This window comes from Astatotilapia calliptera, chromosome 10 (genome assembly GCF_900246225.1).
Source record: "Astatotilapia calliptera chromosome 10, fAstCal1.2, whole genome shotgun sequence".
NCBI classification, from domain to species: domain Eukaryota; kingdom Metazoa; phylum Chordata; class Actinopteri; order Cichliformes; family Cichlidae; genus Astatotilapia; species Astatotilapia calliptera.
Window position 1 is genome coordinate 21,355,766 of NC_039311.1, and position 23,998 is coordinate 21,379,763.

The 23,998-nt window shown below is 40.9% G+C and overlaps 1 protein-coding gene across 4 annotated transcripts in view; it reads left to right on the plus strand.

The window, feature by feature from the left end:
- Window positions 1-470: 470 nt before the first annotated feature.
- Window positions 471-23,998, plus strand: part of shroom1 (shroom family member 1) — a 28,819-nt gene continuing 5,291 nt past the window's right edge. The window contains exons 1-5 of one of the 4 annotated variants that reach the window (XM_026181763.1): window positions 471-681; window positions 17,961-18,001; window positions 20,021-22,937; window positions 23,033-23,219; window positions 23,492-23,544. In XM_026181763.1, the coding sequence (XP_026037548.1) occupies window positions 20,233-22,937; window positions 23,033-23,219; window positions 23,492-23,544 (2,945 nt within the window). In that variant the 5' untranslated portion in view covers window positions 471-681; window positions 17,961-18,001; window positions 20,021-20,232. Of the gene's footprint in view, window positions 682-17,514; window positions 18,002-20,020; window positions 22,938-23,032; window positions 23,220-23,491; window positions 23,545-23,998 lie in introns of those variants that run through there. The other 3 variants (XM_026181766.1, XM_026181765.1, XM_026181764.1) reach the window with 3 other exon arrangements.

The window sequence follows — 23,998 nt, forward strand, 5'->3', positions numbered from 1 at the left end:
CTAGTTAATCTTTCTGTGCATGAGACAAAAGTAGTTTATATAGCTTTGCATGGCAGAGCCTCTTAGAAATGATTAGCTCCTTTCAATCCACATTGCACCGGCCTGAGAACATTAACTCTTTGTAAAGGCAACTTGCCACATTTTAGTTTTATTATTTAGGCACATTTTAAACATTAGTCGCTTCTTATAGATCATTTTATTTTCAAAATTTTCTCTTTTTATATTTGAAGTTTAGCTTCAGCTTGCTTCCAGCTTGCGCCTCTTTCCTTCTTTCTCTCTCTCTCTCTCTCTCTCTCTCTCTCTCTCTCTCTTTTATAAATGAAAACAATACAGGGAAATTAACTTTTCCACTGTTCCGCCATTAATGTGTTCTGACCAATAGGATGTCGTGCATTTCCACCTCGCCCGCCTCCCGCCACGTCTAATTGGCCACCTTGGTCCTCCGTTACCTTTCATCCGCTTCTCTCTCCAGGGAATAAGGTAAGCTGAGTGCGGACGGAGGAAAAGGAAAGCTCATTACCAGAGGTTGCGAGACACGCCAGCTAACCATATACAGGTGAGCCGTCCTTGTTAGTTAGTTAGTGTAACTATCACTGATAAACGAAGAGGAAACCCACTGAAGACAACAAACCAAGAGTAAAGCTACAGTTTGAGGACCGCGAAGGAAGCGGGAATCGGCAGGTACGTTGAGGGTAGTTTAGGGTGGCAGCAGGTGCATCCAGTATCGCTGTGGCTGCTCAGTTTCGGTTGTCAGCTGTTAACCTGTTGGTTTATTAGTGAAAATGTTCGCAGAATACCTGTATGACAGTGACACCTTACAGTCAGACCTCTTGTTGCTGTTGTACAAGTTGTTTTTCGTGTCTGTGGGAAGTTAAAGTGTCCACGAATAAGCTACAGCTGGTCTCAGTTCAGTTTTATTACTGGGAGGTGAGGTCAGTAGTAGGATCTGGTGGTATTTAGCAAAGCCCATCTAGGCTGCTTATATCGCTACTTATTTATTTTGTAATACTTAATAAATGTATTATATATGTATGTGTGTGTGTGTAAATTAGATGTAATTCTTAATCTATACCCTTAACCTTTAAAATCGCATAGTTTTCCTTAGTTTGTAATATGATGAGGTTTTATCTGCGTTAATGTTAGCAGCTTATTATTAATAGACATTATTATTACTGTTCATGAATGTTAGGTAACAGTGGGAGATAATAAGCAATATCTGAGTTGACAGCTGACTGATAAGCTTGTAATAGATACTGAGGACTGGATAGAAACAACCCTAAACCCTAACTACTGTTATCACCATATTAAATTGCTGTGTTGTACCTTACTTACTCATGCTTTGGTTGTTGGTTGAAACAAATCAAAACAACTAAAAAAACATAGTACTGTCCTGCTCTAACCTCACTTCATTGCCTTAAATTGATACCTAGCGCTCAATTATGCACAAGGAGGGAGGAGTGGGGGGGCTTTTTAGCTAATGAGTGGAGTATGTTTTATTTAAAGGGAAACTAGACACTGGTGTTTTGTGTTGGAGCTGAAACTGAGGCACTTAGGCTGTGAAGTTGGTCAGATGGTGGGAGCACACTGGCCTCTCTGTGTGCTGCTGTTGCCACTGCTGGAGGATGCCATGCTTGGGGCTGCTGACCTGGCTCAACCCCAGCTACGTCCACAGAGCCTGACCTGACAGCAGCACGCACTCAGATATTTGGGTATAATTATGTAGGCGTAATGCATGCAGAGAGATGAGGGACTTAGCCCAGAGGTGCTTGCATAAACACCTGTTGATCCCAATCGGCAGCTAGCATGTGGCAATACAAATATTTGGTAATGGTTGCATACAGGTGGCGGCTTGGACTGTAGCCTGAGTAAGTGTTGTTTGCAGGAAGTATAAAGAAGAAAGAAAGCCGGAAACCAAAGATGGAAGCAAATAGCAGAAGGGTAGCGTTATAAATGAGAGTAGGGTCACAAAGCCATGGGGTGTAAATGTAAACTTAGACTGGGTTTTGAAACCTGATCTCAGTCTTCCCCTTGCTCTCTCTCTCTCCCTCTCTCTTTCTCTCTCTCCCTCTTTTTTTTAGGGAAAAAAAGTAAAGTATGTAATGTTGTAGGAATTCAACCCTGCATGCGGTATGTTTCTGTTCGACCTGTAGGACATGGTCATTTTTATGTTTATTTTTTTTCCTCGAGCGGTGGAAAATTACTCACACTGCAGCTGAACGTATGTAGTTTTGGATGTTTAAATTCTTTTTGTGACCTTTTATACAACCAACCACTGCAAGGTTGAAGCGACTGGCTTGGCTCTGGGCGTGAGGTTATAGTTCACATAGGTTTCAGATTATTTCTGTAGAAACTGAGGTTTTTGTGGTTGATCCAGATGAAATGGGATTACACAGAAAATCTCATTAAATTTCAGAGACAAAGCAGCTGAAAGTAACAGAAATCTTTAACACATTACTTAACAGCGCAGTAATTAAACCATTATCAGCCTCACTTTGAACTTTGCACGAGGCATCATAGTGAAATAATGGCGTAAGATGTAGCAGGAAGGTCTCTAAGTTGTAATTAAATGAGAAGCCTGTTAGTTTCTGTTAGCCTTAAGTGGATTGTTTACATGATGGAAGTGCAGGCTTGATGTAATATACCTTTTGCTTTGAACCTGAATGATGTGAGACTGATGTGTGAATGGCATTGTTGGTTCCGGGAAGATAAATGTATACCGCTGTGAAAGAAAAAAGTGATATCATGAATGAGTCATAGAATTAGGTGTTAAGTTCACTGGCGTCTTTTGATGAACAAAAGGATTGACGCAGGCATGCTGTAATCAGCTATAAGAAAGAAGTTTAAGAGCATACTAAGTGGCGATTTTTTTCTAGGGGTTTTTGGTCAGTAGGAACTTAAATATCACCATATTTTTTGCGAGAAAAAAAGTACTCTGAGATTTTATTGGAAGTATGTCACAGGTAATACTGCAGATAAAATGTGTGTTTGATTTGTGCCATATCGAACAAATTCACATTTTCTCTCAGGGAGAATTTGATCCCTTACAACTGTGTTTCGTGACATGTTTTGGTAAGCTGAGGTGGCCCGGTGGTTTCTTTTGTTTCCATTTCAACATCCATGTCTTTGTGTTCACAATAACGCAAACCGGTACCAATTATTTGACAATTCCAGGGTGGCTGCTTTCACCCCGTATAGAGTGATTTGTTTATCACAGAAGGAAAGATTTGGGAAAAGTGTAATCTGTGCAGTATCTCAAATTGTAGCGGTCCACGTCTGGAACGTAGTGACCAAGTATAAAAGCAGTGTGTCATTCATTTTAAAAATAAAATGAATCAGAATGTGTTTGTTTGAGGTAAAAGCGAAAACATGTTTGCTGACCAAAGTCCTCAGACACAATGTTATCAAGATTTTAGGGGTAATAAAGTCAGACTTTATTACCTTACAAACTGGACCACTAAAGTCTGACTTTAATACCCAGACTTTATATCTGACCTTATATCATCCAGAAAGAGGTTAGTCTTTCTTAAAGCGTGGGCACATTGTCGTGTTGATACTGTAACATATTAATTAAACCCTAGTTAGAGCTGATGTTAGGTGTTATAATGTTTAGTGGTCCAGTTCGTAAGGCTGTTGAAAGTCGTGCCCTTGGGAAGGTCGGTGTGATAATTGAAGAGGATTTTAGCGTGCCTCTGTGTTTTGTATACGTATTCAGATATGCTCACTTGCACTGGAGTGACTTTGATGAGGTCCTGATGAGGAAATCATGGCAGATCAGTTGATTTTTCTTTTATAGTTTCCTAAAGTAAGAGCACACAAGAGGAAGAGAAAAACCTGCTTGTAGGCTGTATTCAAGCCCAAATTGCCCTACATGATTAATAAGTAATAAACTAAACAAGGGAAGTCTGTAGGTGTTGTTATTAAGTTGCACCAGACGAGCTGCAAATGGAACATTTAGATACCAAGGTTAGATGCATAACTGGTGTTGACTTTTTTTTTTAAAGCATGCTATTATATGATAGACACTTAGGTGAAAATGTCCTTTTGCCTTTAGATGGTTTCTGTGATGTTGGGCAATATGAGGAAACTTAAGGACTCTTCATCATCATATACCTAGTCATAGTTTTGGATACCCTTTCTCCTTGTTTTGTATTGAATCATTTCTTTAGTATAAAGGGTATAACAATGGTAAAAATGATGGCTGATCACATGTAAGTCTTTATTTTAAATCATCACTGTCTATATGCATGCATACATAAAGATGAAGATCGTCTGAGCGCCCTTCACTTTGACCGTCATCTTCTCTCTCCTCATGCATGGATGGCCTTCCAGACATTTGAGGGGGTCCTTCACGCTCCGTGTTTGAGAAACAGGCAAGGCTGTCCCCATCACCATCCAGCAGACTTAAACAGATGGAACCTTTTCAGCTCTTTTTGCTTGCTTTTTTTTCCCCTCCTCGTTTCCTGTCTTTTACTCCAGGGCTCTGTTCTGCAGGCAATGACGGGGGCTTATTTACAATGGCTTTGACAACTCACTTGTCTGTAGTTGTGAGCTATGGTCAGATCCTCCTTCTTTTGTCAGAGGAGCAGAAAACCCGTTAAAGTCCTACATAATGGACGGACATGAAGAAGAAAAATGGCTGCCAGGGGTTATTACTGGCTAGGGCGAGACCCCCCTTTGGGGAAGCTGAAAAGTGTGTTCGGTTATGTGTGTGCTTTCCTACTCTGGTGCTCTTACAGGACCACTCCTGCTCTATTGTTTGGACCTATAAGCCCCTCATTGTTATATGGTAGTGTCATATGTCATGAGTGCATTTTCCATGTGTATGGTAAAACATAGAGTAACCTACTTGTATGGGCAGCTTTTAAAAATACATCCTTAATCTTTTTTTTTCTGCTTTTTTTAGGAGCTGTGTAGATAGAATTGCAGCAGCACATTAGATAAAGGTCTTTTACACTCACAAAGTATTTAAAGGTGCCCCGTGGGGTTATCTTTTATACAAACAAAATCAAGGGGCATTTTTTGTTGTTTTAAAGTTGTGTTGCAGATTTCTTCCTCTCTGTCTCTAGATCATTGCTGGATTTTTTTAAATGAAAACCCTGAACTTGTTGATAGATTGAACATAGTTGCATGCATGTGCATCATTTTTAGCATACATGAGACAAATAAACACTACAAAAGTGCTGACATGATGACACACAAGGGCAAAAACTTCACTGGGTACTTTTAATTATAAGACATCGTGTTATTGCCTTTTCGAAAGTATATCCCAGCAGAACCTGGACTGTAAAAATATATTTTCTATACCATATCTTTTTAAAATCTTTTCTTATCTTATTGATTTCTTGTTGCTTATCCAACAACAAATTCAGTGCCCTACACATTCCACTCTTTTTGAAATAACTTAAGATTTACATGTGATTAAATATGCAATTTTTGTTTCTTTCTGCATGATATAAAAGCAGATTATTCTGTAAATATTTGAACTGACCAATTTAAATTCTGCATAAATAGAGAAAATAATGCATTGCGTTATTTGTCAAGAACAATACATGCAGTAAATCCATCAGGACAAATCCAAATCCAGCACAGCGCTGGACTTAGATGCTGCACACTGATCACGGATTATTACTTTACAGTTGTAAAATCTCTAATGAATAACACTGGGGATTACACTATTGCTTTTTTCACTGTGGTTTTCACAGCAGAGTATTCAGTAAAAGGCAGGAAGGCGCACAGTCTGTGGGGTGTGTGCTTGGGTCTGTGCCATGCCTGCAGGTCTGCTTTAGGGTCCTCTCAGGTTTCATAGCCCCTGATGAAAAGGTGTGGGTGAGGGGTTGTCAGTGAGACCTGAGCTGGCCAGGGATGCATTAATGTGGCTGTGATATTGACTAATAAAAGAGGCCTTTACAGCTGTCCGACATGGCTGGAACTAACCGCTTGATGTCTTTTTTGTGTGTGTGGTTGTCCAGTCAGTGCTGACATAGCTTCAGCACGTTGCACACGTCAAAATGATAAATTAGTGTGGGCTAAAGTGATTGTACAGTGGATTGTTTAGTTGACATTCTGCAATAGAATTATGATTTCAGTCATTTGTCATGCAAAAATAAGCCTCTCTGATGACAAAATTTATTGCTGTTCTCTGTTTCATGCCAGTGTGAAATGAATATCTTTTTTTTACGTTTAAAATACTCATGATTAAAGTAAAAATTAGTATAATCGTGAGCTGCCCTTCTGAAGTAATTTAAGACAGATTTCTTTTTGATTTTTCTCTGCCAGAAATGGTCCTGTTTAATATTACATGCAATCTGTCATATTCCTTTGGACCTTTCAGACTATTAATATGCCATCTGACTAGAACAGGCCAAGCCACAAGACAAATATTAAAAAAAATGCAACCAAGACCTATAGTTATTATGTAATAGTATATATAACAGCACTGTGAAAAAATACTGTTTTAAGTATTTTTCCATCTTGAATAGCTTTTTTTATTTTATTTTTTTTTTAGAAAAGACATTAATGTTAACCCCTGTAGTCACTTCAGTGTTTCTACATCACTCTATTTTTCTGTAGCAGGTTACAAAGTCCAAATTGAGTTGCACTGTTTTCTAGTGAAGTTTAATCTCTGTGTGATTTGTTTTAAAGTCTCCACACCGTCCTCCTCCTTCTCCTTACCCCCTTGTTCATCCCCCGCTTTGAGGTAGGAAACCTGCACTGCCACTAGCAACATGAGCCCATTGTGATCAGTACCCCTAAAATTAACCAAGGTGGTAAACTTGGTGCTGAGAAAGACTATAGAAATTAGGAATCGCTTGACTCCTGAGCATGATAATCAGCACTATTAGGTTACTGTATGTGTTTCAAAAGCAGGATAATTAGAAGTTAATACCAAGTATTTCACCTTGGCAGAGGCGTTGGTATAATGTGAGGCGTATGCAGAGGTGTGGGTGGCACTCTGTAATTATCAGGACATTAGACACACATTTGTTCTTTTGATACACCTTTGTCATGTGCTCTGTCAGTGAAACTACTTAGGCAAAGGTGGGACGAATGCAGAAAACTCAGTTCATGTCGCAACAAAGAAATACTGTACTCCAGATAAAATAATAACTCTGCTTTTAGTTGTTTCTTTTTCGTTATATAGTTCTCTGCAGCATAAAGAAAACTTTTCAGAGCAAAAGCGCTTAGCCAAGATTACTTAGTTTGAGAGACTTATCAGCCTGTTGAGGGAACAAATTCTTTGCTTGTGATTGCATTATGATGGGAAGATTTTGTCTTCTTCTTCTTCAGCCTACACACCAACTGAGTAGTGGCGTGATACTCTATACTGTGTGTGTTGTACTGAGGGAAACTGTCACTGCAAAAAGTCACTGTCATTTCAAAAAGATAAATGATCTACTTCAGGCACACATCAAAACTGAGGAAGTAAGTATCACTGGAAGTGTTTGGTACTGGTTTGTTTACTATGTGGTCATGAAAAAATATGTGGAGCATGCTTAAAGCTGGGAATTAAGAATTTTAAAAAAAATCTGTCATTAAGCTGCCCACTAGATTAAATGTACTTTGTGTGCATGTAGAGTGGAAAGATGATTAGCAGGGGTGAGGAGGTCAACTTACAGCTTGCTAGATCTGTTGCAATAAAGTGTAGTAGCATCTGATCATGGGTCAGCTTGAGCATTTTAGCTTCTGTTCTTTTTGTTAACTACCTTGAGAGATGTGATCAAACTACTTGTTTGTTTTGTGTGCTTGTAGGCATTTTCAGTTAGCAAATTAGTATTTTAGGAAGCAGAAAGTTTATTTAGTGTGGTGGCTAAATTGCTCTAATCTTGGTGTCTCTGTACCTGCAATGTTTATGCACGAAAGTACTTCTTTAGATAAACGGGAATTTAAAGTCAGACACCAGATGGTTTCTGACAAGTAACTGCCAAACAGTGAGGTGGTTTCCAGTCATGTTTATGTTCCAGGCACTTTATTCACTTGGTTACTATAGCAGATGAAATGCATCCTTCTCAAAAGGAAATCTGCTGGAAACCCTCAGTTGTTTTACACTTTAAGAGGAATGAGTAGGAGACATGAGTGTAAATAAAGAAGAAAGAGACTGAGTGACATTAGAGCCTGGGATGCCAAGGCTAACAAATTATAGAAATTAAAGGAATAGTAGATTACAGGGATTAAAACAAGTGATTATGAAAAGAATAAGTTATCAATTTTTCAGTTTAACTGCTTGCAGCTCTGCCCGTTAGTCAGGCTCTGGTAAGGGGCCTTCATCTCTCCTTGGCTTAATCCGGTTGTTCTATCAGGGTGGGTAATCCTGATAATTTGCACTCATTGAGCGAAAACAAAAATGTGGAGAATGCTGGCCAATTTAATTTGCTCGATTTCATCTGCCATTTGGAGGGTGTTAAACTGAGCGGGGAGGTCACAGTGGCCAAGTGGGTTCTAGATTAAACATTCAAATCTCCTTCCTCAAAAATATGCTTTGGATCAGAACTGTTGTTCAGTGTCAAGTTGGAGGCAGAGGGAGAAGTGCATATTTACTGTTTGCCCACACAGACTGCCTCTATCTGCCTTCCCGGTTGTTTTGCAATTCAAATCTCCTAATGCAACACTGAGCAAATTTCCCCTTGTTGTCCTTGATGAAGCTGCTGCTCTGTATCTGGACTGTCCTTTTCATGCATCTAAAAGCATAGTACCAGGTAAAAAGAGGGAGATTAGAGGCATGTCTGCTACTTTCATCATGGCACTTTAGATAGTGATCAAACAGTTTCTTATACGTTTTCCTTTTTTATCCTCATGTTTGTTTTCTCCTTGGTCTCCTTCCTTTCCAGACTTAATGTCAATGACATGCCCAGCAGCAAAAGCTCCATGCGTGAATGACTCCTGTTGTCAGTAAGCTTTTGCCACTGACTGCAGTGACTCTGCATTTATGTGCTCTTTGTGGAAAGGAATTCAACAAAAGCAGGACAAAAACATGTTATTCTACTGGCAGAGTTTGTTTGTTAAATATTTTTTTTTGTGCCTGTGACTGGATGCAGGCTTAGTTTAATGGACCAACACAAGCACAGGTGTGCATTCAGGGTGGGTGGAGCCTGTTAGGTAACCAAACTAGGGCTGCAGCTGAATATTTGAATGTTGAGGTTCGTTCATTACATAAGTGCATGGATGGAAGTTTCAGGATTTGCGTGTTTCTTCTTCTTTTTTTTCCTTCTTTTTTTATACATGTGGAGGTACATGCAGTCTTAACTCTGATGCCTTGCTCTCATCACTCTGGCATGAAGCCACGATCGTTCTTCTTCACTTCATGTCATAGTTACAAACTTAGCGACTTTTCATAGCGCTTTAGAAGCAAAAAGCTATCAAAGGCCTTTCTCACCCCAGGCACGCCTCTCTCTTTTCCTTTGTACAATTTAGAAAGCTGCAACACCCAAAATAAGTGTGTGAAAGAAGAAAATTACAAGCATCCTGTTGCTTTTAACTTTCTCCCTGAGCGATAATTTCACTTGTCCATTTAGCCAAAATCACAGCACAGCCATTATCTTTATATAACATGTGTACAGCGATTTTTTTCTTTCCTTTTTTTTGTGAGATGACAACGCAGTAAAAAAACATGTGACCCGAGCAGGAAACCCACATTTATATTTGTCAGCTGGACAAGCTTCAATAGAAGTGAATGGGGAAACGTGGTAAATATTTATTACTTGAGAAACTGCTGTTACAACAACTCGTGGGAACACTTCTTGTTTTGGTGTGTTTGATTGACAATTGACAATCTTCCAAACTTGAGTTACTGAGTGAGCAAAAACCTTTGTAGGAGTGTGCAGTGCCCTTCCTTGATGCTTGGATCTCAGCAATGAGGGAGTGTATTTACTGTTAGAGTCTGGAATGCAGGTTTTCCCTCAAAACCGGTCTCTGAAATGCTTCTGTTATTTTCTGTGTTCTACGACTGTCCATTCACTACTGATAATTGCCTCACATTATATAGGTACAAGGGAGCAGTAAGACCTGACCAGGAATGCCGTTGGTCATTTAGTACTGTAACCTGACTTTAGCCACTCCAGGAGGTTGAACAATTATGAGAGGGGAAAACGCCCATTTCTACTTATGTCCTCGGAGCGTCTCAAAGGTAATAGGATAGTGTGTTGAAGTGAAAATTTACGATCTGTGTGGCAGCAGATGGATGGGGATGAGATTTTGGATTTTCCATGACTGCAGTAACAAACCTTATAAACCTGAGGCTAGACCCGTAGTACGTCACTGTGTTGCTACTAAATGGCTGACATGGTTCTTAGAAGAAGGGTTAGTAAATTCTGATTAATCAAATAACTAAATCTAAAGTGTGCTTGGTCTCTGCGCTAACAGTCATAATTGGTGCTTAGGCATCTTTGCAAATATTCGCCATTGGCACATTGTTAACCTGGCACTTCTGCTCATGCATATTCCCTCAGTAGAGGATTAAATATTTAACGTCATTATGTAATCAGTATTGAAACGAAAACTTTGTCCTTATGATATAACAAAGCTTCACTACAGGCCTGTTTTTCCTGTCTGGAGGTGTCATGAGAACTTTTGGATTGCAAATCGAAATTAAGTTGCGTTGAGCACAGTGGATAGGAAAAAGGGCAGTCCCTTTTCAACGTGTTTGTCTCAGAGTATGCCAGACATAGATGGTCTAAACGTATCTTTTAAATCAAATAGTGACCTCATTGCTTTGCTGAGGGCTCACAGTTCTGTGATCTTCTCTTATGCACTTTTGTATTCGACCAGGAAGTGTCCCGCAGGCTGTCTCTTATCAGATGTTCACGTACTATCTACACAGGCCAACAGGTGAGCTCACTGCCAGTTTGATAGTATGAGTAATATTTAGATACAGCAGTTTAATTAACAACTTTTGTAAGAACCGTGTAGAAATTGAGAATTTCTTCCAGTTGACACTAGAGCACAAGAGACGCCATTGCGAACTAACCATTAACATAACTGATAACTGAATTCTCAGAGTGGCCTGAGGTCGGGATGTGATCTGAAAGAAACGACAAGTAAAATTGGGGTTTTGTGTAATGATTATAACAGCCTGTTTGCTTTTACCTGCAGTACATGTTCTCGCTGCTTATCAAGCACATTCCTTGTGCTTCTGCCAAGCTCCCAATCCAGCCAATCAGCCTGCGATAACGCACTAAGTGCCATGTCACCATAAAGGGTCAGGTGTTTGCCCCGCTGATCAATATTGTCATGAGTGTAAAGTCAGCTATAAGAAAAGAATCTACTTACGTTTGCTAATTGGCACTACACGCACGTAGTAAAGCTGAGACTCATGGGAATGACCAGTATTTAGTTGTAAACCAAAGCACTGGATTTAACTTTAAGGTAATCATGGCAGTTCACTTGTAGTCATTTAAAGGTAGCCCAGCTAGTAGTTGATGAGACATTTTGCTGACATCATGATGACTTGAGCACAGTGTGTTAGAGATTAGATTTCATAATCAGGGTTTTTGCCCCAGTCCATTCAACAGAAGAAACTTACCCTTAATAATAACTATATGAAATAAGTAGTATTTCTAATGCTCAATCTTTTAAAGTTTAATTATAGAAGCAGATATGTGAGTTAGGCTGAGGCTGCTACTACATCTGACATGTTCTGCAGTAAGGATTACTACAGGAATACACACCTAAATTAAAAGTAAGCTCCATGCTTTAAAATCAGAGTTAATTAGCTTCTTAATAACGACCAGGAAACGGGTTACACTGATTTCCATTGTAAACCCTCAGAGAGCGTTAGACTGCAGCTGCTTTTGAAAAACCTGAGAACCAGGTCATATCATGTAGCCTTTGTGCTATAGGGAAGCCCATTAACAGCTTTACCCTGGGTTTACCAGCATTAATGCATTTTATGAGTAGTGTATTATATACTGTCTAGGTGCAGATGCATAGCGTCTTGCATGAGCATTTCCAAATCCTCTGCACTATCTCTGTGATTATTTTTAGTTTTTGTTTTCTTGTTTACTTCTTTTATGTTGTTCATTAGTAACACATGTCCTCACGTGGTCTTTCCTGAAGATAGTATTTACTCTTATATTGGCATATATTCTTATTTGCTCTTTTTGGTTTGAAGTCGGTGTTCATACCTTGTCCATGACATTGATAGTGTAAGATTAGGGATTGGTCTTACAAGAACAATACATGCTCTGTAAAGTCACTTTCTCTCCAGGAAGTCTCCACCTCTGCGAATTCACGTCCTCATGGTGAAGCCACGTGGTGTTGTAGCCCCAGCAGCAATGCCACCATGTGTGATATCCAGTGTTTGTTATGTGTCTATAGTCAGACCACAGCTCGTTATGTAACATGGCAGAGATGGTCACTGCCACCAGGCGACACTGAGCTCACTGGTAGAGAATGTCAGCTGAAGACGTGAAAGTGGTCAGTAAAACGTGGCTACATTGTTACTGGATTTTTCGATACTCAATGTAAAGCTATTTAGGTTTCAGTATATGTGATCTTTTATATGTGTGTATATCATAAACAGAAGATGTAAGCATGCATGTCTTAATAATAGTTGTGGTGTATGTATTGGCACCAACAAATCTGTGACTCTTGGTTGTCAGAAGTGAGTGTTTGTGTTTGATTTTGGGATGGAGAAAACAAAGATGAAGGGAAACTGAGTCTCCCCCCCCCCCCCCCCCCCTATTTTTCTACACTTTATAGATAGAAGTTAATAAATATAATAAATAATAATAAAAATAAAATAATTGGTACCCTGCTTGACGAGTTGAGCGACACGTAGTGCTTAAAGAAAAGACAGAGCTGAGCTGGATGAAGATCAAATGGAGCACATTATCCTCCCTGTTTAGACTGCTAACAGTGTCTTCAGTGACAGCTGAGAGATCAGGGCTGAGCTGTGAGGGCTGACACTCAGGACCCAAGAAGAATAGACAACTTTTTTATTTAAAGATAACTTTTTTCTGTAATGAAGGAGTCATTGAGACTTTCCCCACCTCTAACCAGGAAGTGGGTCATTTGTTATTGTGCTTTTTTGTGGTGTTTGTCTCAGCTTCCTGTAGGGACCAGTCTCTTCTTTCTCACTTGCTGTCGCCATGGCTCCTTTGTTGTTGATGGTATCATGCATTTACAATCACTTTTTATCTGCTGCCCTGCAGTGGTGTCTTCTGAATATTCTGAATATCTTCTGAATATTCTACAAATTAATTCCAAAATATTCAAAGTGGCATGCCCAAACAAAGATTGTCGTCTGCTTAACTGTGATGAAGGTAGGGTCATAATTGTTATTCAGCAACAACATGAAAGCATGCTAAAAGCATCCTGCCTTGTATCGGTGGTTCAGGCTGGTGATGGTGGTGTAATAGTGTGGGGGATATGTCCGTGCCACACAAGCGTTTTTTTAAACACCACAACCTACATTGAGTATTGTTGCTGACCATGTCCGTCCCTTCATTAGCATAATGCACACATCTTCTGATGGCTGCTTCTGGGAGGTTAATGTGTCATGTCAACTCAGATAATCTCAAACTGCTTTCTTGAACATGACAATGAGGTCACTGTACTGAAATGGTTTTTAACAGTCACCAGATCTCAATCCAATTGAACACCTTTACAGTGGAAATTGGATTCATGGATGTGCAGTTGACACATCTGGAGCAACTGTGTGATGTTGTCATATCAATATGGAGCAAAATCTCTGCAGAATGTTTCTGCCACCTTTTTGAATCAGTGTCATAAAGACTTAAGGAGATTCTGAAGAAAAAAGGTGGTCCGACCTGGTAGTAGCATAGGACACCTAATAAAGTCTGTATCTAAATGATCAGATTATCTTATCAGGCCACAGGCCAACATTTAGTTTATTGAGATATATTTGTAATTGGCTGTTTACTATCTTTTTACATCTGGATTTTGACCTAGGTCAGTATGTTCTCAGATTTTATTACACATACCAAAGACTGAAAAGGATATGGAGCCGAAATTATGAATTTGCACGGCCCATTTTTAGACTGAGGCTCCATGCAGACTCGCCTTCACACAAGTAAAACCCAATAGTCTGTAGGCTCTTACTATTCTAGTGCAGTGGAATTCCTACAGTATCCAGTTAAACTGACCATGACTAGATCACATTGCAAAGCCCTGGGGGGTCTTAAATACAAAAGTAATTGTCTTCTCAGAGGCCAGTTGAGAATAGTTTATCATTCTTAGAGGCCTGTACTCATTTTTGAGCCAAGTGCTGCGAGGCACGATGCAGTTCCTGGTTAATCATTGACCAGGAAGGATACAAAATAACTTTGGTGCATGTTATTAATATACGCTTATTGCCCTTGTTGGGTTTTCTGTGTGTCTCATCTTTGGCGTTTACGTAAGCACAGCTAAACTAAAGGGATGTTAGTAATTTGCATCTATGCAAACACAAAAGGAGTGTCATAGTTGCACAAACATGCATTCAGTGTTTGGCGTTGCAAACATATTGCTTTCTTTTTTTCTATACTTTCTTTTTGTTAAAACAACAACAACAACATGAAGTGGACTCAGTGTTGATATTGTCAAGTATTTAGGCCAGATCAGGGCAGGAATGCAGAGCTTATTAGAGTGTGACAGCTTGTCTTGGTCAGCTAGAGATTTTAGCCACTGATGTGAGCACTGCCCAGCAACAGTTTCACAGTTTCTCTCCGCAGCTCTCACTGTTTAATCATTGTGGTTCATACATATGTGTGTCTGACACATGCATACACAAAGAAGTACACTGCTGGTGCTAATGATAACACTGCATGGCAAGCCCCTTTCCTTTTCCCGCAACCAGCCGCTTTGCTCTGTCAGAGCTCAACATACATCCACTTCCACCTTTTCAAATACGGCTTCCTCCCTGCTTCTGTTTGATTGAGGACAATAGAATGATGCCCTGTTGGTCCTCTGGGAGGCTCTTGTCCAGAAGTGAAGTCATGTTTCTAACTTTTATTTTAATTTGAGCTTGTGTTGAGTCTCTTTTGCCTCCCTGGTAGTTAGGTTTTGTGGATTTCAGTGAAAGGGAATGTAGGTTAAAGCACTATGTTTCTATTTCACTGAGAGTAAGTGAAGAATATCACGGCTCGTAGGCTTGATGAAGGCCTTCATGAGCCAAAAAGTTCTTTGGCTTCTAATTTTGCACATTGAGTCAAAGCTTTGCTCTGTGAGTCTTGGTCTGCTTCTCATCAACTTAAATATCTGTCATTTCTATTTGCTGTGGTTGAACTTTTCTCAGACGGAGTGAATGTTCTGCTCTGCAGGAAGGCTCCGCTCAGTGCTGCAGCTGATATATATCCAAACACAGTGGGAGTTGTGGGCAGTAGTGTCCACATACCGCCCAGGATTGGTTTTCAAACTGCCAATCTGGTGTGCCTTTCTTTTTGTTTTTGTCAAAAGGATCACAAATGTGTAATTAGTATAATCACCAAAGTCAGAAGAAAAAAAAATGATGATAATAATAAGATGTAATGATTTACTGTTTGTGATGGAAAAATCTTTTTCACCAACAGCAAGACAGCAGAGCAGGAAAATCGCTTTCCGTAGTCCTTTATCACCCAAGTATCATACAAGCCGCCTGGACTTATTTTTGTAATTTTGTAATTTGCAAAATAATTAGATGCTTATCGTTCAGGAGAATACTGCAGTGACTTCCTGCGTGTTAACTGCAGGCATATATAAAAGTGACTGTGTGATGTTTTAGTGGTGGTGAGAGAAACAGCCAATGTGGCAGGCATACTGGCGCTTTTACAGTCATTTAAAGAGCACTTCTAAAGTGGGGCCCACCACCAGGAGGGTCAACAGAAATCTTGACGTGTCTACAAAGGTTCAGAGGTTTTGTTGACTTTACCAAGATAAACCTTTTGAATATGGCTTAGCTATGAGCCATATCTGTTATAGAAAGCTGTTAAGTTCATGACAGTGTTAAATAGGACTAATTTGCGGTGGATTCTGGGTAAACTAAGTCCTTTTTCAAAGTTAAAAACTATGCAGACACACGTCATTACTCTGCTTTGAGGACTGTAGCAGAAAATGCTTGCCTTCTGGAAAAATGATACAGCTGCAGTGACATGGTGCTGGAAAAACACTTATTCAGTATTCTAATTAAGAGCAACAGTACCAACAATAGTTTGTGGGCTCATAACAGAAGCATTTGTTGCGGTCTGTCTGGGAGGGTGTCCATCAACCAACCTGTTGTCATTTTTCTCAGAAGATGTAGCAGGGCCAGCAGGATTAACCGTTTTAATAGTTTCTCCCTGCATATTTGTCTTTCTTTCTTTTGATCTTCTTGGCATCCTCTCTTTTTCTATTTCTGCCTTCTGAGAGTCATATCTGTTTCTCAGAGACTTGGTGGTCCAGTCTCGTGGCTTCATGGTGAAGGTCACGCTGGAACACGTAATCACCAATAAAAGACATTAAAAAAAGAAAGAATTTAACACCCCCCTCCCATACTTCATTCCTCCCTCTCTAGATCAGCCTAACCTCTCTTCCTCTCATTTGTTGGTTTTATGAATCCCGTCTTCCTAACAAATTAAAAACAAGCTCCTCCTGTGACCATTTCTTTTAAACATAAAAAAAATCTGCTTTTTGAATAGCCTGCAGTTCTTAATTTTTTTACTCTCCCCTCCATCTGCCATGATATAGTCCTTAGCTCAGTTGCCAGGCAGAAAGTGGTCATGAGCTTATCCTTGTTTATGCGTAACCTCAATATTTAAGGTCAACCCCTCTCATGGATTTCTTTTGTAATCACGTGTGGAAATTGCTTTAAGCTCAAATCTAGCTCAACAATTGACCATTCAACATACTTGAAGCCAACTTTGCTTGCCTGTTTGTTTTTTTAAGTGTTATTATAGTCAATTTTCTCAGTGATAATGCTACAGTTTTACATGCTAATGTTTCTTTCCTTCTCTCAGCATGATCATAAACAAAAGTTAGAGTACATTTACAACAGGTGGAGTCAGCCAGCAGTGAAATCACTAGAACATCGTGGATGTGGCTGACAGTAACAAAGATCCCGCATAGCGGAGCACTAGTGGTGCCAGCCTCAATAGAAAACAACAGTGAAAGCAACAAGGCTCTTTGTACAACACTACACAATCACGCAGGAGTTTTGAAAGATGAGGTTATTGTTGACTCGTGTGACTGACTGATCAGTGTCGTGTTTAAGTCTTCTTTTAATATTGTGCCTTTTGTGCCCATTTAGGGTTTAATAAAACTAACCTGTTAATTCAAAGTGTATTATTGACATGGTGAACATGCTTTACATTTGTAGGTTTAAAAAGAGGCCACTTATCTCAAACCAACACAAATACTGCAGTACTGCTGTGTGATACTTTTGTTTGTGTGATGCCCAGTTTATGAGTTTATTAAGAAATACAGAGGAGACTTGTAGAAATTGTGGAAAGAGGAAAATTAGGATGAAAGTGGGGGATAGCTGTTCTTTGTGACTGGTTTTTTTTTTTCCCTCTGGGGTGGAGGCTGGGAGGTCACCCATACACCCACCCGACCCACCACCATTATCCCCTCCCTCCTGCCTTGGCTAGTCTCCATGTGCCGGGCTCAGGGCCTTGGGAATGAATGCCGCCCGGGCTGTGCTCCGTCTTTGAAGCCAGCCAGGAATGCGAGGCCTCTTTTTTTTTTCCTCCCCTCTCTCGCTCTCTGTTGTTTAGGCGGCCGGCAGCACTAGCAGCTATCTGCAGCAGTGAAATATTCCCTCCGCTGCGCTCATTGTGCATCGGAGAGCCGGACGTCATCGGCTAGCCAATCAGTGGTCCCCGCTAGGCAGCCTCGGGTCTCAGTGGGGGGAGAAGGAACCCGCTAGAAGTCTTCTCTCTAATATCTGGCTCTCCTGGTTACTTGGTCTGGTCCCTCTTTAGAAGCCGAACAATGTTCTGAATTAGAAACAAGCATGGAAATCAATTGGCAGATCTTTATTTCAGATTAAACTTAGGAAACACTCTCTTTTTCAGATGGAAATCAGGAAGGGCAGTGACTTTGACTCAGACTTCTGGTGAGTTTTTCTTTTTCCTTTCTTTCTGATGGTGTTCCCTAAAGTTTATACATTTTCAATCCAATCTGAACACAGTAGAGCTCCAGATTAGTTCCCTCTCCGTTTTGCTACTGTGACACTTGGTCTGTTTTTCTAACTTGTGTTCAGCTTTCCTGTTGTCATTGTTCACTTCTCTTGTCTCTTGTTGTTGTGGTTTGCGTGTGAGAGTATTTGTCTGGGCCGGTCACCCTCTGCCTTACCCTCCCTCCTTCTCTCCCCTCTGTACATTTTGTCACTGCCTGTCCCCTCCATCACTTCCACTTCAGCGCTCCCCTGTTTGGGAGCCTCTCTCTGTTCACAGTGGAAATAGGATGGCTAGAAAACACACACACACACAAAGGCACACGCAGAGTAACACACTACAGATCAGAAGGCCCTTCATAAACACATGGGATACCCCCCTTAATACTGTAGTTTAGCTGTGAATGGCTCCTGGGAGGTGGGTTTTGTGTATATGCAAAACGGCCACCTCGGATTATCTGTAATGCAGTTTTTTTAATACCAGGCAAAAAACCTGGAAACACTGGGAAAAAAATAAATTTTGAAAGCGACTGTAAGGAATTTCAAGTCATCATTGTGGTTTGTGAATGAAATAATTCCCGATTACACAGGAAACAAAATCAGTTAAGCAAAATCTGGTCGCTGGTGAGCCCTAAAACTGGGCTGGTTGGCTTGACTCTGTTATATTAGTAGCATTTGCTTTTGTGTATGCATGACAGGTGTGTGACTATAAACTTTGATGACATAGTGAAAGAAATGCATGCAGGTCATGGGAGAGTCGACTGTAACGCTCAAACGCCGCAGTCACTTGCGAGAGCTGGTTTTTGTATGAGAATGAACTGCAGTGACTATATGAACAAATATCCACTGCAGAACTTAAAATGCAGTAAATAAGTATATAAAATCTAAATTTGATTGTTTCTATTCAGTTCCTGATCAAACAGGAAACTGGCAGAATCTGTTTGTTAGCAGCACATCACTCACATAGGCACGTGGCCTCAACATTAAATAGTATATTGTATATACATGTCAGAACAGTTACCTTTAGAGTGGAGCAATTGCTCCACTCTAAAGGTTTCCATAATGTTCCATAATGTTCCATAAGGTTTCCATAATGTTGCAGATAAAAAGTGTCATTTGAAATGGTGTGACACTAGCGGTGCAAAGCATCTTCCAGTCACGGGGTCAGGTGGTGAACTTGATAAAATCTGAAAATTTTACATATTTGCAGATATTGCTTCTGAAACATTTAGATTTACATTGAAGGAGAGGATAGTGATCTTTTTTCATAATTAAATAGTGCATTGATCATTGATTATTATGTTGCTCTTAACATATCATATTTTAGACAGTCATTTGACAAAACAAATACATAGATCAAATACTGCGGTGTGCAGTGAATAAGAGGAAAACAAATGTTTTTATGAGCCACTTGTGTATAACAATGCATTATACACCTGTCACATGACTAATCCTCAGGTGCTTCTGTTCTTCTATATGAAATTCCTGACATTTTTTCATGAGTGTGCTGCAACGTGCTCTGCTAGTCTCAGGGAACTTAATTAGAGGTCTTATTGATGCAAAACGGCAGACCCCTTCAACAGGTGGTTAACTGCACTGACCCACAAAACCAAGCTGGCGTGAACTGTAAGAACCCTAAAACAAAAAAAATGGCATGAAACTTGTCTTGCTCACATAATAGTATTAATTTTGAGTACATGTTGAGGCAGACAAAGGTGTAATTGTGTTAAAGGGACTGTACTTTAACTATCTAAACCTATTTGATTGATACTGTTTTATTTTGCTTTTGATTACAAAATACTATCTCACATGCATTAATAAGAAAAAAATATTAATGTTATTTGCCTGTAAGCCTAATGTGAACAACATGAACAAAGTCATTTGTACCATGTTTGTCCTGAAAAATTAAGCCTAAGTTGAGTTTTCAGGCCTGTGCTGTGTTTGTGTTTTCTTCCCCAGGAGCAGACTGTTTCATGGGGCTCTGACTGCAGAAAAAGAAGGCAGGAAAATGACCTAAATAGTAACCAACGTGACGGACAACCTGGTGCAGATGTGTTTGTGGTAATTTTCCCAGTTTCAACCACAAGGAAGACACATGCATCAGCGCTCATACACGTACACCATATCTACAGATTCTGCCCTTCCCTTCCTGCCATTCGCCCCAGTCCTCCATGGATTCCTACAACTTCCACTTTGAGAGAATGAGCAACGTGGATCTGCATCCTCTGAGCATGCCTGTCAGCCGGCTTTCCCCAGCCAAGTCCAGCAGTAGCATCGTCGACCAACTTGCACACCACCAACACGGCAAAGGAGACTCTGCCTATAGCTCCTTCTCTGGTGGTTCCACTGCCCCAGACTATCCATCTCCCTTTCTTCCAGAGGACCTTCAGCCAAACTCCTTCAGCCACTATGCTGATCTTAAGTATATAAAGTCCATTTACCATCCGACCCAGGTTCTGCAGTCTGACTCAAAGACCATGGACCAGCTCTATCGCTCAGTTGAATCTATCACCCAGGAGTACCGCAACAAAACTAACACTAATGTAAACCACCTTAACTACAATGGCAGTAACAGTGTCCATACCAACAACAAAGCACTCTCAAAAAGAGAGATGCATTTGGGGAATTCAGCCCAAAGTGCTGTCCCTCCTGTCCGTCCTCCTCCAGTTCCAGCACGCCTGGATAGTTTTATAGCTACTAAAAACTTTGAAAACATCCATCATAATAATGCTGAATTTCAGCTCCAGCAGCCTTATCAGAAGGCCAGACCCCAAGTTCGGCAGCACCATGATCTAAATGCCACAAAACCTGAGACAGCTAATGCTGATACAAGCAACTCGGACTTCACTTCTGACCCAGTATACCCAGTTTGGAGAGGCTCTCAACAGCAGCAGCCACAGGCACAGGTGCCACCAAACTACCGACCCCACTTCCAGCCTAATGATCAGACCAGGCTGCCTCTGAACCCAGAATACCTATCCATCAAAGAGAACAAAGCTGCCTCTGAGCAGCAGAAGTCAGCAAACAATCTAAGCCGATCTATTCCTCGAGGCACAAGTCAGCCTGACCACCTGCCAGCCAAAAAGCCCCCGAGCACTGGTGGATGTAATGGAGACCATTATAGCAAAGCTAGTAAGCGCCATCTTGAAAGTCAGCGCAAAAGGGCACATTCTGCTTACGACTGGCTTGGTTCAGAGCCAGCCCGAGCTGCCAACCCCTGGGGGAGTAATGATCAGAGTCTTATCAGCGGCAGCAGCATTCAGCACAAGGGTCAATACTACTTTGTCACTGGAGTGTGTAAGCTGTCTGAGTCTGGTTTGAAGACACACTCTCTTTCTGTTTGTGGTTCTGAGGCTGGAAGTGAAGTCTCTACTGTGTTGGAGACGCACAAGCTAAGAGAAAGATGCCACAGCACAATGGACAATTTGTTTAGACCTCTCCAAGAGACTTCTCGCTCTTTCAGTGGTACAATTCTAGATGAAAATGATGTTTTCACTTCTGTTACCCCAGGAAAAGATATGATCTCTGAGAGTCGGGAGCAACTTAAACCGTCCTTTAAGCTGACGCAATCCTCACGAAGCTTCGATGCCTTAGAAGAAATCGACACAGTGCAGAATCGAGAAATTGGCCGGCACACTGCCAGCAACCCTATATTTTATTGTGGTCCCGAAAGAAGCTGCTCACAATCAGCCTCACCAACAATGGAGGATACATCACTGATTAGCAATGAGCAGTCCAACCACCACAAGAGAGACGATCATGCAAAGAGAGGGAAATGGCAGCCCTTAGGGGATGTTGCAAGTGAGAGGATAAACAAGGAAACAACCCCGCTTCTGTACCACCTCACTGGTGCCAGCAGAGCAGCATTACAGCCCAAGAATGAGCCTGGGATCAGTGTAAAAGGCAAGGAAACAGTCTTAAACAAAACAGGCCAAGGTGATGTGCCAGTAAATGACAGTGAGACACCTCCACAGGGTGACATTAGCAAGAATAATAGAGGTGATGATATTTCAGTTGCCTGTAACACCTTGGATGACTCATTTAAAAAGTACTACAAAGAGAAGCTGAAGGATGCTCAGTCAAAAGTTCTGAGGGAGACGTCATTTAAAAGGAGGGACCTGCAGCTGTCGTGGCCACACCGGATCAGGGAAAAGCCAGAGCTGAGACCTGGAGTGATTCATCGTTTCTCTTCATCACAGGACTCAGAGACTTCTAGCGACACGCTTACTCCTTCTGTCACTTCAGAAGGGATGGAGAAGGGGAGCATAAAAGAAGAAGACATCAGCGATCACATGGAGATTGGCAAAAAGCATGAAAATGAAAGTGGGAGGCCAACAAATGTTGCCCAGCCACAGGTGGCACGAATTGGAAGCAGAAAGAGACTGACTCCTGAGCAGAAGAAGATGTCTTACTCGGAGCCAGAGAAACTCAACCACCTCGGCGGTGGCCCACACCACTCAGCCTGCCGTTCATTTGGCAATGAAAGCGACGACCTGTTTTTGGATCAAAATGAGGGAGAGGAGCAGGTGCCGCAAGAAGAGCAGGGATTGGTTGAAGCACGGAGGAAGATGTTTGAGACAAGAGGTCGAGCTCTTTCAACCTCGAGCACCTCGAAGACAAACCTAAAACATCTGCGACATCAGGCTCTGGTGGATTACATGGAGCGTAAGACGGGCCATAAAGCGACCGAACCCCAGCAACCAACGTCTCAGATACCACCTCCACCCAGACAGAGGCACTCTCTTGGGGAGAAACCATTTGACTGGCCAGGTCCCAGGTCTCTATGGGGGAATTATGAAGCTAAAAATACAAAGAAGAAGCTTAACAGACCCCACTCTGCAGGCCGAATCCTCGATTCCTCCACCAGCTCGATCAGGTACAGCTGAGAAGCTTCTTTTGGTTCTGCCTTTGTAGTGTGTAGTGTGGATAAATCAAGCATTTAAAGTATTCTGTTTAATTTTCACAAAACAGGTATGCACAGTTCTTCTCAGCACAGTCCTGTTCAGGCCAATATAGTGGCCAGCAAAATCAGTCCAGATGGAGAGAGAGCCAAGGTCCTTCTCAGGGAAAGTCTGCATCAGCGGAGAGTCTCTTGGACCAGCCAGAACCACCCAGTTTCCTTAGGAACCGTTCCACATCCACACCGCACACACTTGAGGTAAAGTAGGCCAAATTAGTGGCAATATCATTAAAAAGCCCTTAGATGTATCCTTAATATGACATTCCTTACTAAAGTCACCTGTAGATTTCCTTTCACAGATATAGTTAATTAATTTAGAGTCTGTATTGCATTTAAAAAGCAGCAACGTAAATAATACAAAATTAAAATAAAAGCGAAATATTTCAGGTCATGTTCACTTGGCAGTGTAGTAATTTCTGACACCAGTACAAATTAAATTCAGTGTTTTTGTTCTTTTTTTGGGTCTGCAGGCAAATGAATATGAGGAGGATCTACTACCAGCTAATACTATGGAGACCAGCAGGTATGTACCAGTGCTGCAGATAATTTGGGACACTTTTATTGGGTTTTAGGTCAGAGAAGTATTAGGTCAGTGATGTGTGCACTGTGGTACAGACTATAAAGTTCAACTTGTTTCATTGTGGTGCTGGAAAGTCAACACCAACTTCCTCCAGCAAACCGACATTCCTTTCAAAAGATTTACACATGGACCGTAAAAGAAGAGTAATGGACTGAACCAGTTTCAATGAGTTAGCCTACTTCTTGAAATTATGTTGATTTCGACTTTGAGTCTCCTGTTTTGAACATTGATATTTTTATTTTCTAGAAATGATTCATGTTCAGGTAAAATAGTGGCACAGTGGCTAGGACTTTTGCGAGAGGTTCGAATCAGACATCCCCATGTCTGCGTGGGTTCTCTTTGGGTACTGCAGCTGGTAGGGTTAGGTTAATTGGTGATTCAAAATTACTTTAGGTGT